Source organism: Propithecus coquereli, unplaced genomic scaffold (assembly GCF_000956105.1).
Source record: "Propithecus coquereli isolate 6110/MARCELLA unplaced genomic scaffold, Pcoq_1.0 Scaffold5, whole genome shotgun sequence".
Classification (NCBI taxonomy): Eukaryota; Metazoa; Chordata; class Mammalia; order Primates; family Indriidae; genus Propithecus; species Propithecus coquereli.
The window spans coordinates 13,360,007-13,384,950 of NW_012150840.1; the positions used below are offsets into that span (position 1 = coordinate 13,360,007).

General features: G+C 50.3%; 2 protein-coding genes across 2 annotated transcripts in view; one reads left to right on the plus strand and one right to left on the minus strand.

Moving 5' to 3' along the window:
• The window catches only part of PAPLN (papilin, proteoglycan-like sulfated glycoprotein), a 31,120-nt gene extending 17,869 nt beyond the window's left edge, over positions 1-13,251 (plus strand). Inside the window, exons 13-25 of the mRNA XM_012656127.1 lie at positions 162-242; positions 447-702; positions 1,816-1,942; positions 2,288-2,426; positions 3,182-3,608; positions 4,395-4,532; positions 4,799-4,923; positions 5,173-5,326; positions 5,816-5,953; positions 6,631-6,758; positions 6,853-6,961; positions 9,353-9,519; positions 12,951-13,251. Coding sequence (XP_012511581.1) covers positions 162-242; positions 447-702; positions 1,816-1,942; positions 2,288-2,426; positions 3,182-3,608; positions 4,395-4,532; positions 4,799-4,923; positions 5,173-5,326; positions 5,816-5,953; positions 6,631-6,758; positions 6,853-6,961; positions 9,353-9,519; positions 12,951-13,117 — 2,156 coding nt within the window. The 3' untranslated portion in view covers positions 13,118-13,251. The remainder of the gene's footprint in view (positions 1-161; positions 243-446; positions 703-1,815; positions 1,943-2,287; positions 2,427-3,181; positions 3,609-4,394; positions 4,533-4,798; positions 4,924-5,172; positions 5,327-5,815; positions 5,954-6,630; positions 6,759-6,852; positions 6,962-9,352; positions 9,520-12,950) is intronic.
• Positions 13,252-15,379: 2,128 nt separating this feature from the next.
• The window catches only part of NUMB (numb homolog (Drosophila)), a 91,743-nt gene continuing 82,178 nt past the window's right edge, over positions 15,380-24,944 (minus strand). The window contains exons 6-9 of the mRNA XM_012656052.1: positions 22,611-22,904; positions 21,041-21,190; positions 18,312-18,458; positions 15,380-17,444 (exon numbers count right to left, since the gene is read on the minus strand). Of these exons, the coding sequence (XP_012511506.1) occupies positions 16,729-17,444; positions 18,312-18,458; positions 21,041-21,190; positions 22,611-22,904 (1,307 nt within the window). The 3' untranslated portion in view covers positions 15,380-16,728. The remainder of the gene's footprint in view (positions 17,445-18,311; positions 18,459-21,040; positions 21,191-22,610; positions 22,905-24,944) is intronic.

The window sequence follows — 24,944 nt, forward strand, 5'->3', positions numbered from 1 at the left end:
GTTCATGAAATCACAGGCCTGCTCCTTTTCCCTGGTGCTGATCCGGGTTTGGGGGTCCTGCCGGAGCAGTGGGGTGGGAGCACCTGGGCAGGGCTGGCCACCACTCAGGCCCATGCTCTCTCCTTCCCTCCGTGTCCCCATGGGCTGCCGGCTCCCTGCAGAGGTCCCCAGCACACAGGACGTGCACACCCCACTTGGCCATCCCTGGACACCTGTGAGCCCTCGGGAGCCCCCTGCCTCAGGTGAGCAGCTTGGTCGCAGCCCCCATCCAGGGCCCCGGCGTCTTTGTGTCTGGGTGGTGCCTGGAGGTGGAGGTCCAGGGCGGGTGCAATGATGGCCGAGGGGAGAGCGGTCTGGGGAGATGGACGTGGTGCGACGTGGACACAGATGGAGGGTGAGGAGCGGGCTGGACGCATCATGTGTCTTTTGCTGCTGCTTCTTTCTAGACTCCAGAGGCCAGTGGGGGGCAGCCCAGGAGCACCCCTCAGCCCGGGGTGACCCCAGGGGAGATCGGGGTTCTCCCCTGTCGGCCCTGGGCCCAGCCCCAGCTCTGCAGCAGTCCCTGCTCCGACAGCCCCCCCAGTCTGGCTCGGGGCTCCGTGACTGCAGACACAGCCCCCACGGGTGCTGCCCTGACGGCCACACGGCGTCTCTTGGGCCACAGTGGCAAGGCTGTCCTGCGGCCTCGTGTCAGCAGAGCAGGTGGGTGCTGGAGGCAGCTCTTCCTCCTCCCCAGGGTAAAAAGGGCAGGCGGGGCCGGGCGATGGGCTCGGGAAGGGGTAGGGTGGGTCACGGTGCTCAGGACAAGGATTCCTGGGTGTGTCTCTGGGCTGCCCTGACCGTGAGCTCCGCGACTTGGCTTCCTCTCGCTGAGCTTCGTGATGTGCCCAGTGGAGACAGCCCCTGCCTTCTCTGCAGAAGTCAGCCCGTCGATTCTAGCTCTCTGATCTAACCCAGGCTCGGGGAACCCAGTGTGAATGCTGGACAGAGGCTGACCAGTCCCTAACAATCTTCCTAACAGTCCCACCCAGTCGAGCCTTGCACAGAGGGCCTGAGCCATCCCACCCCCGCCACATGCCCTCCCTGCGGCTCCCCTCCTTCCATGGCCTGCCCTAGACGCCTCTCTGGCATGTGCCCTCAGGGACTAGGGTGCTGAGGGCCTAGGCCTGAGGCCAGCAGCCTCGGGGGAGGATTCCCAGCTCAGCCACTTACCAGCTATGTGCTGGGTGACTTGGGGCAAGTTACTTAACCTCTCTGATTTTCCTCTTCTGAAAATGGGGAACATTGAAAACCACTGGATGGCGTTATTGTGAGGATGAGATCACAGAGTGCCTGGCACGTAGGAGGTGCTTTGATACAATCCTTTCATCTGGCTCCCAGCACCAGATGGATGTGAAATAGATGAGCTCTTTGAACCCTCTTTTCTCCCGTCTTCCATCTGTGCTATGTTGTAAAAACTCCCTGGGAAGCTGGTATCTGGGCAGGCTCGGATGAGCTTCCCTCTTGGTGTGTGGTGGGACGTGCGAGTCGAGGACCTGTCGACTGTGGGGCACAGCTGCTGCTCATCGTGCCCCTCTCGCTCTCCCTGGTGGCTGCTACGTGTTGGTGGATGTGGGCAGAGACTGGGGCACACAGAGTGATGTGCCCTGCATGCAGGGTCACGTCCTCGCCCACCCGGGTCTCCACCCGATCAGCCCCCAGTGCAGGGAGCCCCAGAACTTGGGTCCTGGGGTGCTGGAAGCTCAGACACAAGGGTCCCTGGAGGGGTGGGGGCTGGGGCCAGGCGGTGAGGAAGGCCGTGTGGTGTCTGCCTAGGTACGGCTGCTGCCCGGACGGGGTGTCTGTCGCTGAGGGGCCCCACCATGCTGGCTGCACAAGGTCTTACGGCGGAGGCGGTGACAATGTGGGGAGCAGGCCAGGGTCGAGGGCAGTGGCTTCCGCCGTGAGTACCTGGCTTGTGTGAGGGGGACAGGATTCCAGCCCTGGCCTGCTCAGTGTCACTGTGACCCCCAGATCTCTGCAGCTTTAGCCTCGGAGGAAGCAGGTCCTTGCCGGCCTGGGTCATCCTCTTGAGGGCTCTGGGCTTCAAAGATGGGCCTGGGCTGGAGCTGGGGGTTGGTCCAGCATTCTCCTGGCCTTTGCTCTCCCCTGGGCTGGGGTCATGCACCTTGGCCTTGCAGTTCTGCCCCTTCCCTCTTCCTGCCATGCTTCCCCAGGCAGCCCAAAGTCCCCACCAAGAGCCAGACCCAGACCCAGCTTCCCAATCCTGGCACCCCCCTCCCTCCAGGTCCCCAGCACACACCGGCCCCAGGCCCAGCAGAGCGAGCCCAGTGAGTGCCGGGGCTCCCGGTTCGGCTGTTGCTATGACCATGTGGCCTCCGCGGCAGGGCCCCTGGGGGAAGGCTGCCTGGGCCGGCCCGGCTCTGGTGAGTACGAGCCCCAGTCAGGCCGAGAGTGGTGCCTGGTGGTTCTCACACCCAGCAGTTTGCACCTGCTGCTGCGGGAGTTGGGGACAGTTGCAGGAAGGGGGAGGCTGAGGAGGAGGAAGGCCTGTCCTCTCTCTTCCTGAGGCAGAGCCCGTGCAGGGTGGTCAGTGCCCGGATGGACAGGGCTGTGGGGATCCCGACCCTAGGATGTGGGTGGGGCAGCAGGGACCATCACGGGGACCTCACAAGCCAGGCTGGGCTGGCGGTCAGGGCTCTGCAGGAGGCTGGGCACCTGGACGGTGCCCAGCTGTGGTCCCGCCTGAGCGTGGAGAGATGGAGCAGGACATACTGGCGGGGAGGGTGGGAGGTGTTGGGTTTAGAGGCATCTTCACAGGCCCAGGCAGCTCAGGGTTGGGCCCTCTCTCGGGGCTGCACAGGTGGGGTCAGGCTCTGGGCTCCACAATGTGCTCCAGGGGTCCCACGGCAGGGAGGGGCAGGGGTCGAGGGAGCCCTGATCCCCCCCGACCCCAGCCCTGACGGCTGTAGTTCTGTGGGTGGAGGCTGCTGTGGCCCCAGCCTGGGCAGGGGCCAGAATCCAGTGGAAGGGTCCTGTGCCCCAGGGCCAGGTGAGGGGCCGGGCAGTGGGCAGACATGCTCTGTAAACGGGGAAGGGCCCGGCTCCTGAGGCTGAGGCGGTGTTGGGTGCAGCTTTGTCATGGGCACCTCGGTGACGTGTATCCCACCCCTGCCCCTAGCCTACCCTGTGCGGTGCCTGCTGCCCAGCGCCCACGGCCCCTGCGCAGACTGGGCCGCCCGCTGGTACTTCGTTGCCTCTGTGGGCCGGTGTAACCGCTTCTGGTACGGCGGCTGCCACGGCAACGCCAACAACTTTGCCTCGGAGCAGGAGTGCATGAGCAGCTGCCGTCCGGAGCCTGGGGCCTCTGGCCAGAGCCCCGGTGCAGATGGTGGTGGCAGCAGTCCTGGTGGCCAGCAGGAGCTCAGCCGGCACAGGACGGGGCCCACAGTCCAGAGAAAGCCCTTGCCTTCTGGTAGCCCCTGGTGGCGAGACCAAGAGCCTGGGCCAAGGACAGCCCCCCACCCCCCCGCCTTTGGAGAACAGCTGTGGGGCCAGGACGGGGATGCTGGACCGCCAGCGCCCCCCTCGCACGGCTCCTCCTACAGGTGAGGCCCGCCATCCCCAGGTAGAGGGGATAGGATGCCAGGCCAGGAGTGAGCCTATTGGAGCCAAAACCCTGAAGTCGCCAGCCCCACCTCTCCCCCTTAACTTCTGCTCCCAGACAGCCCTGCCTGGGCCTTGCGACCTGCGTTGTCCAGACGGGGAAGCTGAGGCTTCAGACGTAGGGCTTGTCTGGGGTCTAATAGACATCTGTAGACGGTGGCTCCCGGCCTCTCCGTCAGATCTTGCCAGTATACCCCGGGGCCCGTCTAGCTGGAAAAGCTTACCAGCTTCTCCAAGCCTTGGTTTCTTGACCTGTCGGTGGTGACATCATCTGCCGCCCTGTATATCTCGCAGGTTTGGGGCAGGTTCCATTTGTTATTACTCTCGGGGCTGGGTCCTATTAATGAGGGATTTAGGATTAACGACAAAATTAAAAGCTTTAAGTTCCCCAGGGGTCTAGCGTGTAGTTTAGTCCCTGCGTCCCCGCAGGAATCTGGCACGTGCTGTCCCTGCCCCGCTCCTCCTCCTGCCCGCTGGGCTTGGCGCCGGTGCCGACGCGACCTTGTTGATCTCGCGATAGCAGCTCGATGTGGCGATGCCTGGGGTGTGGCGGGCGGATTCCCGAGTCCGAGGCTGCCGGAGCTTGGCCTTCCTTGCAACCCTCTGACTCTGAGAATGCCTGTGACAGGATGGGCACCAAGCCATCTGTCATGGGACACGCTACTCGGGGGTGGTCCTGGTCCTGGCACTCATGCCAACAGGCAGCTCTTTACCTCCCACCTCTCCAGGGTTAGCTTGGCAAGCTCGGAGCCCACCCTGGTGCAGGCGGCCCTGGGGCAGTTAGTGCGGCTTCTCTGTCCAGAGGACACCTTCCCAGAACCCCAGGCTGGGTGGCAGAAAGATGACCAGCCCATCTCCTCCGACAGGTGTGTGTGACAGCCTCCCCCCTCCTCCCTCCTCCTCCTGCTCTGACAGGTGCGTGTGACAGCCCTCCTCCCGTCTGACAGGTGTGTGTGTGTGATAGCCCTTCCTTGCAGCAGCCCCCCTGACCTCCCCTGGGACGAGAGGTGGGTGGGCACAGGAATGCTCTGGGCACACTATGGCTCCCTCTGACAGGAGCACTGGGGCCTGAGGGAAGACCATTGTTGCCCTCAGAAGTCCAGGGCCCGCGTCTCCCCCCAACCCCATTCAGGCACGAGCTGCAGTCCGATGGCTCTCTGGTCATCAACCCGCTGCGGGCAGAGGATGCGGGCACCTACAGCTGTGGCAGCACCAGGCCAGGCCGTGACTCCCAGAAGATCCAACTTCGCGTCCTAGGTCTCTGTCCCCACCCCATCCCCTGCTGGGTTCTCACAGGCCCCAGAGTAGAAGGGACAGGACAGGGGGCCTGCGGCCGGGCTGCCCCACACCGGGTGCTTCTTTGGGTCAATTTCCCCTGGAGGCAGGGGCCGCCCGGTGGCCCTCATTTGTCCACACATCTCCCGCTGGCCTTGCCTCATGGCCCAGCCTTCCCTCCACTCCCTTCTCCCCAGAGCTCACACCTTGCTTCTCCCGGCCTCACCGCAGGGGGCGACATGGATGTGCTGTCTGAGGCTGAGCCGAGGCACTTACCTCACACCAGGGACCCAGCCCAGGGCCACAGTCCTCAGGACTCAGGTGCAGGGAGGGATGCTGGGCGCCTGGGGGCTGTCCCCTCCTCACACCCGCGGCCCACAACCAGGTAACAGTCAGCAATGCCATCCTGCTCCCGGCTGCCCCCTCCTGAGGGCCAGGGTAGATGGGATCAGTGGGTGAGAGGAGGGGAAGGCGTGTGCTGTGAGCAGGCCTTGCTGGCCCCTGCGCGGGGTCTCCTGGGGGAGCAGCTGGGAACGGTGCAGCTCCACGCGGCCCGGGACTTGGGACTTGGGACTCAGAACCGAGGGAAGGGAGAGTGCCAGAGCTAGAGGGCAGGAGATGGCTTCTTGGAGGAGGGTGTGGAGCTGGCCTTGAGGGATGGTTCCATTTACAGGGTGGGGTGCCCAGGTCAAGGAGCTAGAGGCAAATGTGCAGTGTGGGGAAGCGACACGTGGAGATGCTGGGTGGTGGGTGTGTCTGGCCAGCCACCCGTGTGTGGAGGGAGCGTTAGGCTTTACTCCAGGTAGTTACTGATGGGGTGGGCATGGGGGGGCAGCACAAGGGCCCCTCATGCTGGGGGCTGCTTGTTTGGCAGGCTGCGTTTGGACCAGAACCAGCCCGGGGTGGTGGACGCCAGTCCAGGCCAGCGGATCCGGCTGACCTGCCGTGCTGAAGGCTTCCCGCCCCCGGCCATCGAGTGGCAGAGAGATGGGCAGCCTGTCTCTTCTCCCAGGTTTATTCTGCTCCCCCTCCCCCCAGCCCCATCCCGTCCTGTGGAGGCCACCAGGGAAGGGCGCTGCTAGGCCATCGGCCCTAGCAGGACTCCAGGGCCTCTGGAGAGATGGAGCTGCCAGGCAAGGGCTCCTCGGACAGGTCCTGTCCAGAGCGTGGTTAGTGGACAGAAACAAGAGGCCGGCTAGAAGAGGTGACGGCTGGAGGAGGAAGAGGGGTCAGGAATATTTTGGGCTGTGATCACAGCCGCTCACATTCGCTGAGTGCATACTGAGCGTGAGGCTTGTTCTCTATCACATGATCTGCAAAAGAGCCCTACTGGGGTAGGTGCAATTCTTTCCCTTGTTTTACACACAGAAGCTTAATATCACAACCTGCTTATAAGTGGTAGAACCAGGCTTTGAGCCTACTAAATGAATATAGCAAAAACCAGAAACCAGAGAACCCGAAATGACTTTATTGTTAGGCCTAAAAGCCAGAGGTTGTCAAAGAAATTAAAGTGGCAGCAGCTGGACAGTGTAAGGGGCCTCTGGCCAGACCCACTGTACAGTAGGGGCTGCTCAGCCTCTCACAGGCCTGGAGGCCTTTCCTCTCCTCCCTGCCCCATGCCGGGAGGGGGGCTTGGTGGGGGGAAAGCTCTCCTTGGGCTGGAGCCAACTGACTGTGCTTGGTCCCCAGACACCAGCTGCAGCCTGATGGCTCTCTGGTCATCAGCCAAGTGGCTGTGGACGATGGCGGCTTCTATACCTGTGTCGCTTTCAATGGGCAGGACCGAGACCAGCGATGGGTCCAGCTCAGAGTTCTGGGTAAGGTAGCAGTCCCGAGTGGCCTTTGAGGTCAGGTAGCATGGGTGGGGCAGGATCTGTATAGCAGCTGACAGTGTCTTCTCCTTGTGCCCAGGGGAGCTGATGATCACAGGGATGCCCCCTGCCATGACGGTGCCGGAGGGGGACACTGCCAGGCTGCTGTGTGTGGTGGCAGGAGAAAGTGTGAACATCAGGTGGTCCAGGTAAAGGCTCTATTCCAGGCAATGCCTGCCCCCAGACCCTCAAAACTTGAGGTGTGGGTGTCCTTTCTGCCAAGGATGTCACTGTCACCGCTGCCCCCACCACCCTTCTTCCACTCCTGCCTCCAGGCCTGGTGCTAGGGGAGAGGGCTGCAGTACCCTCATCCCTACAGGAAGAAGCCCTGTGGGGCCACTTGCTTTCTGGTGGTTGGGCTTCAACAGGGTTTCCTAACCTCAGCACCACGGACATGTTGGACCGGGTGCGTTTTGGTTGTTGGAGGCTATGCTGTGCATTGCAGGATGTTTAGCGGCATCCGGGGCATCTACCCACTGGATGCCAGTAGTGCTACCCCCAAGTCGTGACTGTTAAGAACGTCTCCAGACATTGCCAAATCTCCCCTGTGGTTGAGAACCACTGGGCTAGTCCTCAGCTATGGGGACTTCGCTGGTCTTTTACCCCAGATCAGTTGGTCTTTTATTTGTCCATTCATTCAGCAGGCAATTTTTGCCCCCTCCCTCCCTAGAGTGCAGGAGACAGGCTAGGTTCTGGGTATCCGGGGGCCATCTGAGCCCTAGGGCACTCCCAGGTAGGAGATGGCCCAGTGTCCTAGGAGCTCCAGGTGCTGTCTGTGCAGAGGAGTGTGAGGCTGCTTCAGGTCCTGAGGGTCAAGGAAAGGTGGCCAAGGAGGTGACTTTGGGTCTTAATGGCTGAGGAGGGAGGGGGAGAAGGATGCTCTTGGTGGAGGAAGCAGCAATGCTGTGCCAAAGGCCGGCCCTCAGGAGAGAATGCCAGGATGGGAACCAGTCTGAGTGCCCAAGGGGAGGTGATGTGGCCGTGAGTCCGGGGAAGGAGGGCGAGTTGCTGGAGGTTTCCCAGCTGGAGTGCTCGGTCCAGCCCTCTCCTGGTCGGATCCCATCAAGCCCATTTCTCCACCTCGGCCTCCTCTGGATCTTCCCAGCAGCAAACATGCTCAGGACTCCCTTCTTCAAAACAACACAAAATAAAAGATGCCTTCCTTCAGGTCTGCATGTCCCTGTAGCCCCTGCGCTTATAATGTCTCCCTGTCACAGCGCGGCTGTCCATGTTGGCTGCCTCCAACCTGTTCACCTCCCCAGTCACTTCTCTGCCCTGCAGTGGGGCCTCACGTCAGCCCCTGCTCTAGGACACTGCCCCGGCCAAGGCCACTGATTGCCTCCCTGTTCCTAACTCCACTGGACACATCTCAGTCTTTATGTGACCTGTAGTGTTCTTCTGACCACTTGCTCCTTCTTGAAAGACGCCCCTCCCTTGGCTCCAGGAAGCCACTGTCTTCTGGTGTGCCTCAAGGTCTGTCCTCCGTTTTTGGTTTGTCCCACTCTGTGACTTCACCGTGGACAATGCTGTGGACATGCACCTTCCAGGACCATCCTGTGCTGATACAAAACCTGAGTCTGGACTCTCTTGAGCCCTAGATCTCAAATCTGGTACCTCCTGGTATCTCACAGGTACCCCAAGTTTGAAATGATGGAAAATAACTTCACCATTCACCCTGACTGCTGCCCTGGATCTCCCAAAGTTGGAGGGGCACCACCATCACCCAGCGACCCAAGCTACAAACCTTGGTCATTCTCGATTTCTTCCTTTCTTCCACCTCCACTGTCTGACCTTCACCCAAGTCCTTTTACTGCCTGTATCATCTTCCCTTTGTTTACCACGGCAGCAGCCACTTACCTGGTGGCTCTGCTTTCAGGCTTTGCCTCTCCCACCCAGCACTGCAGTCTGTGAGCCTTTCCAAGTGCCATGTCAGTCCCTGCTTAGCTCAGACGCCCCCACTACTCTCAGAAGCCAACCCAAACTCCTGACCAGGCCCCAGACCGTGCTGACTGGCTCTCCAGGCTCCCATGTCCACTTCTTCCCTTGCTTCCTTCTTGCTCTGGCTGTGTCCTTCCTCCATGTTCCCTCTCCCTCTCTCCATGGGCCAGCTGCTGCCGTGGCCGCCTCCAGTCAGGTCTCAGCCAGCTGTTCTCAGAGAAGGCTCCCCTAAATGCCTGCACCACCCCAGTGCCCTGGAGGCAGGGAGTGCTGTTCATCCAGCACAGGGCCTGGTACTGAATGGCTGCTAAAGACCTTTGTCAATGAAAAGCCAGAGTGGAATTCCTTTGTGTATAAGAGGCAAACTTACAATAACTTAGATCAGTGTGAGTTCACCTCACTTGTATTGTTTTGCTTTGATACCGTTCTCCTATCTTTTTGGTGCACCCGTCCCATCTCCTCGAGATGAGGGTCATCTGTTTGCCCTCAAGGGGGGTGGTTGACTCTGGAATGGACTTTGATTACCTCCTCACTGTCTCCCAGGCCTCCTGGGGCTTGAAGACGGGGCCCTGGATGGCTTTCCCAGTGTCCTCTCCCCTCAGGAACGGGCTGCCTGTGCAGGCTGACGGCCATCGTGTCCACCAGTCCCCAGATGGCACGCTGCTGATCCACAACTTGCGGGCCAGGGACGAGGGCTCCTACACATGCAGCGCCTACCGGGGGAGCCAGGCAGTGAGCCGGAGCACCGAGGTGAAGGTGGTCTCCCCTGGTAAGAAAGGCCTGTCTCCAGGGTGGGAAGGGCATCCCCCCGGGGCATTTGCCTGTTCTCAAGGGCCGGCTGTGTCTTGTGGGAGCGCAGGCCTGCAGTGCCAGGGACTCTAGTTCCCCGTGCCAGTTCCTGGTAGTGTCACTTGGGCAAGGGCTCAACTTTCCAGAGCCTTGCTTTCCTTGTCTGTGCAGTGGGACAACTCCTCCACCTGAGAGAGTTGTAGTGAGGATGAAGGAAATAAAGCTTCTGCTGGGCACCTGGTAAGAGCTTAGTAGATGTTCAGTATGGTATTGTCTTTAGACTTAACAATTTTGAGAACTGTGATTGACTGGAATTTCATTATAAAACTTAAGGCAGATAGACCGCTAACACCTGTCCCTTCTAATCAGGGCAGCAAAAAGTCCTATGACTGAAAAGTGCCTTTATGGCCACTTGGCCACATAACCCAGAAAGGAAAGGGCAGAGGTTATCAGTCACCATTTTACAACAAGACAGGTATCCAGAGAGCTTACGTGGCATTTCTACCAGTCACACAGCAAAGTAGTGGCCCAGCTGGGACTGGAACTCAGACCTTTTGACTCTGTATTTAGTATACGTATATATATATATATTTTTGCTAAACTATTTTACCTGTAACTGAGTAGAATTTTACCTGCTTTATTCAGTAATTTGATATTGTAGCCTTATATTCTATTCTCCAGCTCCTGCTTTCTGAGTTATATTTCAGCTAATCAAAACGCTATATTGTAAGATGCATTATTTTTGTACCAGGAAAAAGTTGCCAACTAGATGACACAATGCTAAGACACCATCAGTTAAGATGCAGACCAATCTGAGAGATGTGAAGATTAGTGCATCTCAGAACTGATGAAACAGACATGGTTTAATATTCAAACTCTCGAGAGCTCTCTGTTCAAATAAGCCAGAGGGAAAGGGGAGGGGCTCTGCCTGCGCCCAGCCTGCTCTGCCATGTGTCCTCAGCCCAGCCTGCTCTGCCATGTGTCCTCAGCCCAGCCTGCTCTGCCATGTGTCCTCAGTCCTGGTTCACTGAGGGACTGAATAGCAGGGCGATGCTCTGGGCTGCGCTGCCGGTTCTCACAGGCCTGATACAGAGCTGGGTAGAGTGCCCCAGGGCCCTTCCCGTCTGGTCTGCCTGGACCTTCACAATGGTCAGGGCTGCAGCACTGCCCCAGGAGCACTGTTAACACTCCAAGGGGCGGGCCTGGCTGCCTCCTGTCTGCTAGACTGAGGGCAGGGACTCAGCAGTGCTAGAGGCTGAAGGTCGAATGTTGGTCGAATGTTGCTTTGTGAGTGGGACTGACACGTAGGCCTCCTTTTGTGAGTCTCCAGGGCTCAGCCCAGTGCTTGGCATCATTGGGTGTCAGACACCTGGTGACGAAGTGCATGTCTGCATGAATGATGGTGTTACCTTGGCGAAAGCAACAAACTGCAGGGACCATTTTACCTCTAATATGTCCAGAGAAGTGATCTTCTTATATAATAACCAAACCAAGACTTGAGACAAACCAGAATGCAGACTTACTGTGAGAAAGCAAGCTCTTTAAGAGGATCTGGATATTCGTGTTTGTGATTAGCTGTAGAAGTACTCTATGGGAAACCAAATTATAATCAGAAACTTGCTTGATGCCGAAGGCTGGTGGGACTCTTGCAGATTGGTCACCAAGCTTAAGTGGTCTCATGAGACTTGCATCCCAGATGGGACACTCATCAGTCAGGCCACCCTCCTGCCCTGTTGTATGAGTGTTGCCAATTTTAGATATTTTGGGGGCACCTTTTCTGACTAGCTGTTCCCCTTCTCTCTTTATCTGTATTCGTCCTACTGACTAGGCTGCAGATTTCTGCTCTCACCTATTTGTTTTTCACAGGGTCACACAGCGTCAGGCTGCCTCTACTTTGCCCTGCCCGTGGCTTGGTGGTATATTAGAATTAAAGTGTTACCATCAGGGTGGGGGACATAGTCTTCCTGCGAAGACTTCTCAATCCTTTTGTCTATAAGACTGGGGTGAGGAACAGAAAATACCGTAGGGATCAAACATAGGCTGCCATGCACTGCAGCCTAGCCTCATTTCTCAAATAACAGGGAACTATGCTATGGGGTAACAGCACAGTTAAGCACTCAAATTTTAGCTACGGTTACTATGTGCCCTGGGTGCTGTTTTAAGGGTCTGACATATCTGAACTCATTTAGTTCTTAGAACATCCCTATGAAGTAGGTGCTACTAATCTCCATTTCACACGAGGAAACAGAGGCATAGAGGGTTTAAGTAACTTGCCTAGAGTTATTCAGCTGGTAAGTGGTAGAACAAGATTGAGCCCGGCCGGGCAGTCTGGCTGCAGAGCTGCTATGCTTATCCACTACACTGAGTGCCTACTAAGATCCTACTGTGATCAGTCCAGGGACTGCACCAGCTCAGATAAAGTTGATACCAAAGTTATGGATTTTTAAAAACAATGTACATAAATGGCTTTGCTATCTATGTTAAAATGTAGGTAGTAAGTACTCTGGTTATACTGATAAACCATTGTATGGTCACTCACTGGTTAGGAACGGTCTTTTAGTGGTATTCTGTGAGGGAACAAGGGGAGAAGGAGAAAGATAAACTCCCTGGTCCCATGGGGTCTGACTTTAGGGAAAGTGCTGCTCAGGCCCAAGCCAAGCTTAGTCATCAGAGACTGGTCCAGAAAGAAGAGAGAAGTTAATAGATAAGGGTACCTCAGTCCTAAGAGATGAAGCAGTTGAATGGAAACTCTTAAACAGGAGTTAGTTGTAAGATACAGAAGCTCCCAGTAAATTCAGAGGGAGAGGCAACAAGGTTTTGTTCTTAGTATGGTGTTGGAGCTACTGTTAACAAGACTTTTTCCTATTACCCTAATATGCATTGCTTTCTTTGGGGAAAGTGGAAAAATTGAAAATATGAGGAACTAGGTGACTAAGATAAGCTGGGGATATTGAAGGCACAAAACTTTTGGGGTTGGAAGAACCCAGAAGTGAAAGGGAAAACCCTAACAGCTTTTGCTAACTCAAAATTTTACTTGAGGCTGATCCTACTTGCTCTTCCTTCCAATTCAGAGGCCAAGGCAGTTGTTAGCAATTCAGGACTCAATAGTAAGGGTAGGAAGTTAACTTCAGGAGATGTGTAATTGTCTAGTCAATCGATATTTGGGAGTCTGGGAAGAGCTGTTCCCTGGGCTGAGGCCACAAATAATGGGAAGATGCTGAAGTGAGGCCAACAAGCATGTGGAAATCATAGTTTGTACATTCAGGTGTTAAAGGGTTACAGGGTAACTGCACTTGGTTTTGAATCTGGCCATTACAATGCTGTTTTCCTTTGAAGGAAATGAAATGGCAGGTGAGAATCTCCAGTATACAAAGGGCTTCCTCATCACTTTTTCTCTCCCCTGTTCTGCAGCACCTGCCACCCAGCCCAGGGACCCCAGCAGGGAGTGCATCGACCAGCCGGAGCTGGCCAATTGTGATTTGATCCTGCAGGCCCAGCTCTGTGGCAATGAGTATTACTCCAGTTTCTGCTGTGCCAGCTGTTCCCGCTTCCAACCTCATGCTCAGCCCATTTGGTAGCAAGGATGAAGGCTAGCTCCAACCCCAGTTCCAAGACAGTTCTTTGGGCTGGGGAGAAGGGAAGATGGACTCTTGACCTCTCTTTGGCTGGCAAAGGGAGTTATATTCTGGAGACACTGGCCCTTTTGAAAACCCACCCAGTGTGAGTCTCAGCAGTAGCCAGTACTGGCCTCCCTGTGTAGTGATCAGCAGTGTTTATGTCTCTGACACAACCACAGCCTCCTGATTCGTTGTCAAAAAAAGGAATCTGTTTGGATAAGAACCTCTACTTAATAGCTTCCCTTTGTAATTTGTTACACAGAATCAGTTCACTGCATTTGTTTTTAAATTCTTTTTTAGAGATTCTTGTTCTGTCACCTTGGCTGGAGTGTAGTAGCATAATCATAGCTCACTGCAGCCTCAAATTCCTGGGCTAAAGCAATCCTCTTGCCTCAGCCTCCCAAGTAGCTGGAACTACAGACATGCGCCACCATGCCCGGCTAATTTTTTCTATTTTTAGTAGAGACAGGTCTTGCTCTTGCTGAGACTGGTCTTAAACTCCTGACCTCAAGTGGTCCTCCCACCTCGGCCTCCCAAAGTGCTGGGATTACAGGCATGAGCCACCATGCCCAGCCAGTCTACCACATTTTAAAGTAAGCCATCAGGGCTCTCATTTGATTTTAAGCTGGGCAGGGAGGTGTATAATGACGTGAAAGTTAACACCTGTCTTATAAGGGGAATGCCAACTCTTGTTGTGTCAGAGAAGTACTCTTTGCTAAACTAAGTCTTACCTGTGGTCAAACTGTTCATTGCTCTAGTTTCTCTCATAGTGCAACAGTCAGCTACAAATCCTGTCTGTACAAAGGGTTAACAGCATAACCCTCATTGGCAAAGTAGAATATATGTAAGGCTTGGAGTAGGGATTTGGGATGAAAGCCGCAGTTAGCACTATTATCTGAGCATGAAAGAGCTGGAAAAGCTTACTCCATCACAAAGCTGGACCCTGAAGCCCTCCTGAGACCGACCTGCAAAGCTGGCTGTGAAAGTTCATCTGACACCTCTATGAAACTGACTAAGCTCTGTACAGTGACAACGAGGAGCCCCTACTCTTCCTTAAAAGTAAGTAGGAATCTGTGAAGCAAAATGTTTGCCACCAGAGAAAAACCAAGACTATACTAACAGCATTACCAGGATGGGGATACTAATGGGAGGGGGTGGTGAGGGCAATGCAATAACAGCGAAGTGGTTTCAGAAATGGTTTGAGTTAGAGGAAATCATTCTTCATCTCTCAGAACTTCTGATTCTTCCATGCTAAAACAAGAGGTGTGAATTTAGTAAACTTCCAACTTTCTACAAATCCTCCAGAGGACTGTCTGTATCAAATGTTATTGCTGGACACAGGAAAAGACAGGCATTACAAGGACAAAGCACTATAAGGTGACTTTTATTACTAACACATTGGCCGGAAAAGAGACGAACTACATCATGGGTGAGTGATACTTCTCAGTCTACCTCTCATTCAAAAAAGGAACATGGGCCAGGGGCAGAGGTCTTTTTTTCTTTCCATTAAGAAAATACAGAGGAATATCCCCTTTCATTTACCATGGCTGGTTTTGCTACAGAAATTGGAAAATAAGGGCCACTTTCTTGGACCCTCCAGTTTAACCCAAAATTTGGCCTACTGGTATATATACTTCAGAAGGTAAGTTTGAGGTTAGCTTGCCCTTTGCAGGTTAGTTCTAATAATAGAACTAGCCACAGAATATAAGATTAGAGGTGAGAGTAAAATCACTCTAGACCAGTGGTTCTCAACCCTCTTCCATACTGGGAGCTTAAAAAACTGAACCTGGGGTTCTCCCCTCCTGAAATTCGATTTTAATTGTACTGGAGTATAGGCCAGCCATTAGGATTTTAAAAGCTTCCCAGGTAATTCTTCTGTGTAGCCCAGGCTGAGAAGCACTGCTCCAACCCTGAGGTGGAGGCTGAGATTCTGCATTTCTAACCAGCTTCTAGGTGAAGTCCATGCTGCTTTTCCAGAACACACCTTGAGCAGCAAGAATGTGACTTTAGAGATGCACGCAGGATCAAGCCAAACTTAAAAGTATGAGTGAAAATATGAATTTTAAGGATATTCTAGTCCTAATAAATGATTTTCTGGCCACTAAACTAGGGATCTGCAGCAGCCATAGAATGGAGAGAGAATAAGTCGAAAAAACCCCAAAGTAAACTCATTTGCTTAAAAAAAAAAAAAAAGGGAAAGAACAGCCCTTCATGGGCAAAAGCTTCTACCACGAACATTTATTTTTGTTAAAGCAGATTATAAATTCTCATCAGTACAAATATATATAACTTACATTTGATTGTAAGGCCAGCATTCAAAAGTAAAAATAAGATGGGATCTCATGTTACCCAAAGTCAAGTGGCTGCAACTGGCAATGGGGGATGTTCTGCTCACCAAAAACGTCGGGGTGGCACACACACAAAGCTAATAAAGAAGAATCCCCATACCCACAAAACTGTGGAAACAGAATTTAAAGGCCAAAACAAGACCCACATTATAAACCAACACAGTAACCTGTGTTCCCTTCTGTGGTATGATTATGTCATTGTTTTACCTTAGTGTTAAAACAAAGTAAAGGATTAACATAAGGAAATTGCAGCAATATATAAAAGATAATACATAATCTCTATAGAGCATATTAAGATTGATTCCATTAAAATAATGACATTAGAATTTCACCATAGGTTTAAAACCAGGACAATACTGCTTTCATTATTTAAAACTACAACCTAGTGACTGCATTGGTCATAAGCATGATTGTTGTTGCAATGTGTTACTTACAATGAATGATAGTAAACAAGCTAGGGATCCCGTCTGCAACTTCCAATCTTTCCTCCTTTTATTTCATCAATGATAAATCAATCTTATGTACAATTTCTTACAACTAACCCTTTTACCTTTGGCAAGATTACTTACAACTCATACAACTTTCTTATATTGAGAACTATTTAAAATATTCTAAATGCATAAAAATAAAGATTTTGGCTTTTTTGATATATATAATATTTATTCTGTTACTTAAAATGGAAGCTCAACTTCACCCCCAAAATATAGCTCTGCTGGGCAGTTGCTGATATGCCCTCCTGGGAATTCTGGCAGCACAGCCTGCCCCCTCTCTTCCCTAGCCTGAGCACAAACCAGTCTATTCTTGATCTCTAAGGCCAGTACTGAGAGGAGGCAGGTGAATGGCCTGAAAAACAAAGGGAGATTGTTATGCTTCCCGTTGTGTTTTATATTCCAGTAAATGTGCTTTGAATACAGATTCCTGTTCAGATATGTCTGCCTCTCTGTTGCCAGAGATTTGTAAGGGGGTGAGGGAAGAGGGGGTACAGAGGGCAACATTTCCTCGACTACTTTAGCCTAACTAACTGCAAGGCAGCTTTTTTCTAGGAATGGTTTTCTCCATGTCTTTCAAAATCACCCCTTACTGTACTCTGTTTTCTGGACTTGTGCCTTGGGACCTTTGGGATTAGTGAAAAGAGTACTGATCAGGAAGACAAAGTCCCCTTTGCTCCTTTGACCTCTGCCCCCTGTCTAAGTATGGACAACATCCATAAGCCATAGGGATTGCTTAAAGTTCAATTTCAAACGTCTTCTGTAAGTCACTGGAGAAAGGGTTGGTAGGGGAAGGATTAGTACGCTGCTTGGACTTGTTTTCTAATGCAGCCCACTGGGCTTCAAAAGGATCCACAGGGCAGGTACCTGCAGGAACCTCTGTGTGCTTGTCTCCTGAGGCCAACCTGCCATCGTCTACACCATTGAAAGCTGCAGAACCGTTGAGGTGCTGAGCAGGAGGCTTAAAGAAGGGACTGGTGGTAGTACTGCTCGTCTCATACGGAGGGAATGTCTGCTGCTTGGCCAGGCTGGGTGACTGATGGGGGTGGGCAGCCTGAGGATGGGTTGCAGTGCCAAACACATTGGCTACCATCTGAGACGGAGTGATGCCCACCACAGGCACATTAGGGGCTGGATAGGGCATTCCGTTGGCCACAGGATAGGACTGGGCAGGGACAAAGGCTGGCTGCAGGGGTGGGACCACACCCACTGGCACAGGCTGAGAGGTGAGGAATGCGTTCCCTTGGAAAGGTGGTGCTGGATGGGAGATGGCAGTGGGTGGAGGCGGCTGGAGAACTGGCTGCAAAGGAGCAGCTGAGGCCTGGGGCGGCTGAGCCCGGACGCTCTTAGACACCTCTTCTAACCATCGGTCGGCTTCAGAGGGAGTACGTCTATGACCAGCCTGGAAGAGACCTGGAGAGGCAGCACCAGAAGATTGACCCCACTCGGTCCCTGGAAACAAGATGAAGAGAGACAAAAGAATCAGTTAGGGGGCCTCTTTCCTCACCTTTTAACCTTGATTATTTGATCTTAACATGTGGAACAAGTCCCCCTAATGGGACATTTTGTGGTTTTGGGAGATGAGAAGACTTTGTGGTAGGACGAAGAGAACCTGTCAGGCAATGATGCTGTCTCAGCCACGTTGAGGCATTTTCTAGATATGGCTCAAATTCATTGAACCAAGGCAGCTGGCTGGTGTCAGAATCCCTTCCCTGTTGCAATGGCTCATCCATCAATACAGCAACTAGCTTACAGATGCTCTAACAGGCCTGAGGTGATTCATCTTCTGCTCTAACAGGGCAAAAAGAAAATAACCAAGGACCTGGCCTATGCCTGGCAGCCCCTGCCTGGCTTCCAGACATACGGGGTCTTTCTGGTGAACTGCCTTTATGACTATTTTAAAACTTCTTGGTTTTATAGATGTTCATTATAGAAAAACTAACACAGAAAAGCAAAAATAAAGTGCTTTTTGTAGGACTTTTTGTAGTCCTGCCATTGCAGGAGGCAGGGTCCCCTCTTCCTACAGGTATATCCACACATCACCAAATCCAGTGATGGATTCTCTGAGGTGGAGCCCAGGAATCTGCATTTTATAAAAGCTCTTTCATAAAAGTTCAGTTCCATAGTCGTAAGGACTATAAATCTGATCTCTTTTGTTAATCTCTTTAGCCATCCTCTCCTAATAGATTATTTCTAGGAGGGAACATCCTTGCCCTAAAAGGATTGCTTCCTAGTTCCCATTCAGGTAACTGGCTGATTTTAGAACCAAGGTCACTTATCTGATCCCAGAATCCTCACCACCATCTATGGCCACCTTACCCGAACATGTGGCTGCAATTTCCTTGTTAGCAGCATCAGGGGCATGGGCCCAGGGGTTGGTTTCACGCACAGGCATTGCTACAGGTGAAAGAGCAGTATGGGCTGGCTTAGCAGCAAGCACATGGAAGGCTGAGTCAGTGCCATTAGCTACAATGGGAGCAGACAACATCAATGCAGTTAATTCATGCGGGGTGTACAAGTGATCCCTTGGAGTTGGGTCAGTCAGGCCAATGTATGATACTGGTGGAACAGATAAGACAGAAGAGTTGATGCTGTTGGGATAACCATGCTCTCTTGCAATGGATACATATACCTTTGGTCAAAGAGGGAATTAGAGGTTATAATTAAAATGGTCGTACCAATAAAGTCAAATGATTGTACTAGGGAAATACGTACATGGGAAGAAATGAAAATGAAGCCTACAAAAACAATTTCAGGCTGGTGCAGTGGCTCACGCCAGTAATCCTAGCACTCTGGGAGGCCTAAGTGGGAAGATTGCTTGAGCTCAGAAGTTCAAGACCAGCCTGAGTGAGAGTGAGACCCCATACCTACTAAAAATAGAAAAAATTAGCCGGGCATGGTGGCATGTGCCTGTAGTCCCAGCTCCTCAAGAGGCTGAGGGCAGGAGGATCACTTGAGCCCAGGAGTTTGAGGTTGCTGTGAGCTAGGCTGACGCCACGGCATTCTAGTCTGGGCAACAGAGGGAGACTCTGTCTCAAAAAAACCCCAAAAAACAAACAAAATTTCAAATTAAGTTGAACAGAGCTGTGTTTATTAATTAGCCTTTGGCGTAATTAAATAAAAAAAATTTCCCTCTTCTATACTTTTCCAAAAGGCCAAATTATGCCAGCAATAATAATGGGTTAAATATAATGACTACTCCAAGATGTTTCCTTCTTAAAACTTAAAAAAAATATACATATATATATAATGATTCCTTATTATGTGCTAGGCACTAGACTAATAGTATTTTATATGCATCATCTCATTTAGTTCTCTTAAAACTTACATAAGGCTGGTATTATCCCCATATTAAAGATGAGAAATCAAACAATATGTTTTCATTTGCTTAATAAATTTGTAATTTGCTGCATAATTTCATCACTCTGTTTAAGATTTTTTTCCCTCAGTAATGTTCATAACATCTCAAAGTACCTACTATTCTTTCCTCATCTTCCTTTATTAAAATCTCTTAACCTTTATTCCAGATATCTATACCAGTTTCTATGCTTTAGCTCAGCTCTCTATCATATTTAATACGGAGCAGACAAGCACCTTCCCCTGCCCTACAGTATAATTATTCCCTCTTAAGACTGGCAACTATGCCTATGGTGTTGGTACTAAAAGACTGTCTAAAAAAAGACTGTCTCATCTAGAGACCAGTATCTCCTTAAAGGCAGGGAAAGGAAATTGAAATGTTCTATTCAATTTTGTACACTCAGTGCCTTGTAAACAGATAGAGTCAGTAGAATGTAATGGGTACTATATTCAAAAATACTTGAGTTTAAATCCTGGCTGTATGATTTGGGCAATTTACTTAATTTCCCTGAGCCTCATTTTTCTCATCTATAATACCTACCTCATGGGGTAGTTGGGGGATTAAATGAGACAATGAATCAGTACTTGCCACAATGTGGCAGGTACTGTGCTAAGTGCTTAATAAATTGTGCCTATTATTATTATTGGTCTTATGTTTGTTAGATGACATGAAAAGCTATTTGGTGCACATGACTATAAAGATTTACTTAAAGTGGGAGAGCAAGAGAAAGACGCCTGGAGGAAAAGCATGTAGCTTCCTCCAAAAGGAGGAGGGCACTGTCTCCAGAGCAGAACTTTCTCTGAGCCCTCTTCTCAAAAGAAGTGGAGAAAGAGTAATTATAGGAGCTCTAATTCTAGAAGTTTGTAATTTAAATTACATAAATTTTTTTGTTGACCTCTGAGTCAATATTCACTGTTAATTCAGCACCTCTGAGTCAATATTCACTGTTAATTCAGCATCTCTGAAAATAACTTGTAAGTTCTTCAATGCCACAAAGGCAAATTTGAGGACACTGTTATAGAAGATGAAATGAACTAAAGAGCCAAAAGAAATGCCTTATTATTTATGAGCCTTCTTGTTACATGATAGAGACTAGGCCGAGTCCAGGGCTTCTCAGCCATGGCACTACTGACATTTCAGGTGGGATAATTCTTTGTTGTAGGTGCTGTCCTGTGCACTGATGGATGTTTAGCAGCATTCTTGGCCTCTAACCAGATGCCAGTAACAACACCCCTCTCCTCAACTTGTGAAACCCCAAAATGTCTCCAGACAATGAATAACAAATTTTGCCCCCAGTTAAGAACCATTGCGCTAAAGAGAGAATAAAATTTGAACCAATTCTGATGACTATTGCTTTTGGAAAACTGGCTGGACACTCTGACCCTTCATAGTCAAACGGCAAATAAAGCAGTAGGTTGGGACTATAGAAAAGTCCTAATAGAATAGGATGAAAAATGGGCACATACATGCAAACTGACAAAAGCAAACATCTTAGGAAACAGGAAGGGGAACAAAGCACAAAGACATTGTTGAACAGGGAAATCAATGAATCTAAGACATTACCAAAGGGGGAAATTAATGGGTCTAACCAGCTCTTGGGAAGCTCAGGATGCCAACTTACAGTTAGTGAGCTGCATATTAAATGTACTAGTTTTAAAGAGAACAGCTGAGCAAGTCAGAGGGCACCAACCTTGGAAGGCAGGAGACTGTGGTGCCACCACTGTTACTGGTTTGGTCATCGGGGCAGAAGAGAAGGGGTCCTCCGAAGGGGTGCTGAAGGCATTGGTGATCTGTGAGCACAGGGAGCTGATGCTCTCTGCCTCCCCTTCTACCTCTGGCACTGCAAAGCAAATAGAAAATGGCTTAATACAGAAAAATGGAATAATCCTAAAATATAACAGATGACACAAGCTACCATTTGATACTGTATGTGGAAGAAAAAGACTCAATTAACTGTCTGGTAGGGCTACAAACGCAGCTTCAAACATTTTGCTGAGCATGATTTCACTGGCTTTTCAGATGAGAAAGTATAAAATGTCAACAATTCACGTACTAAGGTACACCTTCTTCCTTTGCAAATCCCCAAATTTCTTTATTTCCTTTTCTTGTAACTTGGGAATTTGGTGTTCTCTTTTTGTGCTAAGATGTTCACCTAACTAGAACTTTCTAGAAGACATCTGTAACCTGTATGCCTTCTGACCTGTTCCCAAGGCTGTGGTCTGAATTGAGTTCTGGAGCCAGTTAGTAATTCTGTCAGAAAAATGGGTTAAAGTCTGAGGCACCAGTGGATGCTTAGTGCTTTTCTCTGTAACAAACTGTGATAATGTCATCACTCTCATTTTTCTCCCAAGTGTCTAGTACCAAGTACATGAACAGTGATAACATGAAAAAGTGAACATAGGTATAGTACTCTAGAGACTTTGTTCTTAATACTGATTCTAGGATACTTTTATATCACTGAGGAAGCTAATTATGTGTGCTGAACATTTGTTTGCTCTTCTGTAAAAAGAATAGTTTTGTTCCCCATCTGCGACAGAGGGACACTAAAACAAGGTACTTGAAGCATCTGGGGTTTCAGTTTTTATAGGAATTGGGAGCTAAAAAGACCCTCAGTAATCATCTAGTCCAACTATTCTTTAGGCCTAGTTTCATCTGTCAAAAGAACTTAACTCTACTTTTATACCATCAGTGGGAATGCCCTATTGAGAAGAGCTTCCTCATATTCTGTTACAGCAATGTCTTGACATGTCTCAGAGAGAAGCAAAATAAGGCCCAATAAAAGCACTGACCAGATTTAACACTTTAGCTTCAGATTATCTGATGAGGATAGAGCTACAGGGGCTAGCTCAGCTGTACAGAGGCACACAAAGGCCTGTGTGGCAGTTCTGAGAGGTAATGAATATTTGTGAGCAAGCCCACTGTCTATGATGAACAATAGATTCCATATATATAGGAGAGACCTGTTCAGAGTTTCCTCCCATGGAGCCAACCAGCCAGAAGGACAATGAGCACTTATCCATTTCTTCTGGTACATCTGCTAGTAATTCTATTTAAATGTATATATTTCTAAAGCCTCTTTAATTAATTCCCTGCTGGGTCCCAAATGGAAGAATAAGAATGGAAACTTGAGACCCTTGATGTCTGCAAGCAGTTTGGCTGAGAGGTAGTGGCTAGTTTGATGGGATTACTGTCTCCACGGGAAGGTGATAATAGTGCTTTAGTGCTAGAGTACCCACTGAGTCAGGTAGTTGCTGCATTACCTGCATTTTTTATGGGGAAATCAGTCTTCCTCTGCATAGTGGAAGGCAACTCATTGATGCGTAGGGATAGTTGGCGTTTAAAGGGTGACATCTTCTGGCTAAGAGCAGGAAATCCTCGGAAAGAGCCTTGGCGAGCAAGCTGTTCAATCGGCGCGTGCCGGCGTGGGATGGCATGAGGATTGTTCATCTCCAGAGAGGCAGTAGCATCCGAAGTGGGAGAGGTGGGAGAGGATGGGGATGGGGCAGTGTTGCCAGAGGCCACTGATGAACCAACAACTGTCTTATCTGTTTCAGCTCAAAAAAATCAAGAGAAAGAGGACCTTAGCAATGTCTTCAAATAATTTGAGTTTATGGAGCTGACAAACTCAAAAGCTCTTTAGATCCTTTTTATCCATCTCCTTCCCAATATTTTTTATTTCTTTTTTTTTTTTGAGACAGAATCTGGCTCTGTTGCCCAGGCTAGAGTGCCGTGGCGTCAGCCTAGCTCACAGCAACCTCAAACTCCTGGGCTGAAGCAATCCTTCTGCCTCAGCCTCCCAAGTAGCTGGGAGGGACTATAGGCATGCACCACCATCCCCGGCTAATTTTTTCTATATAGATTTTTTTTTTAGTTGTCCAGCTAATTTCTTTCTATATTTAGTAGAGACGGGGTCTTGCTCTTTTTCAGGCTGTCTTGAACTCCTGAGCTCAAATGATCCACCCGCCTCGGCCTCCCAGAGTGCTAGGATTATAGGCGTGAGCCACCGCGCCCGGCCCCCAATATTTTTTAAAACATAGGTTAGAAGCAGGGTTCAGATCTATTTTTTGGAGAGAAAAAAGGTTTAATAACCTACTATATGTCACACAGTATATCTACTAAGACAAAAATGTTAGATCTTTTATTCTTAGGCAGTGATTTATAATTTGACTTCAAACACCCCATTTCTATGAACTCCTAATATGAGGTCCTTTAAAGCAGCAGCCCCAACCTTTTTGGCATCAGGGAGCAGTTTCATGGAAGACAATTTTTCCACGGACTGGGGGATAGGGGTGGGGGTTGGGGTGGGGGTGGGGATGGTTTCAGGATGATTCAAGTGCATTACATTTATTGTGCAGTAACCTCTCTGCTAATGATAATCTATATTTGCAACCACTCCCCAGCACTAGCATCACCACTTCAGCTCTACCTCAGATCATCAGGCATTAGATTCTCAGTAAGGAGCATGCAACCTCAATCCCTCACTTGTGCAGTTTACAGTAGGGTTCCTGCTCCTATGAGAATCTAATACCACTGCTGATCTGACAGGAGGTGGAGCTTATGCGGTGATGCCAGTGATGGGGAACAGGTGGAAATACAGATGAAGCTTCACTGGCTCACCCTCCGCTCACCTCCTGCTGTGTGGCCTGGTTTCTAACAGGCCACTGACCGTTACCATTCCACCCACTCCACGGCCCTGGGGTTGGGGACCACAGCTTTAAAGAACGGTGATTCAGGTTAGGTGTGGTAGCTCATGCCTACAACCCCAGTGCTTTGAAAGGCTGAAGGAGGAGGATTGCTTGAGTCCAGTTCTAGACCAGCCTGGCCAACATAGCAAGACCCTGTCTCTATGGGGGAAAAAAAAAAATTAGGTGTCGTGATGTGTGCTTGAAGTCCCAGCTACTCAGGAAGCTGAGGCAGGAGGATCACTTGAGCCCAAGAGTTTGAGGCTATAGTGAGCTATAATCATGCCACTGCACTCCAGCAGCCTGAGCATCACAGCAAGATCTTGTCTCTTAAAAAAAAGTGATGGTTCATGGTTTTCAGTGTTTGTTTGGTGGTGGTGGGATGAGGGGGGACTTTGGGAGTGACAGAATCTAAATCAGCTGAAGTATATACATACACTTTTGATTAGGTGTCAAAGAATGTCATATAAAGGAGTCTTTAAATCATGGAAAATACGTATTTGTGGTTTATTTTAATAAAAGCATATAGAAGTAAAATTTTAAATTGGATTGAACCTAAATATAAGACTGTTCCCATGGGGGTACCAGTTGAGTCCCATTCTGATTATAGCAAATCTACCCCAACCGTTATGATCCTTTGTGGATCTTAGGACTCAATCTCTTTGGTGCTGCTGTGCATAGCAATGAGTATTATTTGGTAGCATTAAAAATTTTGTTTTCAGGCCAGGTGCGGTGGCTCACGCCTGTAATCCTAACACTCTGGGAGGCTGAGGCAGGTGGATTGCTCAAGGTCAGGAGTTCGAGACCAGCCTGAGCAAGAGCGAGATTCCGCCCCCCCCTCGCCATCTCTACTTAAAAATAGAAAGAAATGATCTGGACAACTAAAAATATATATATATAGAAAAAATTAGC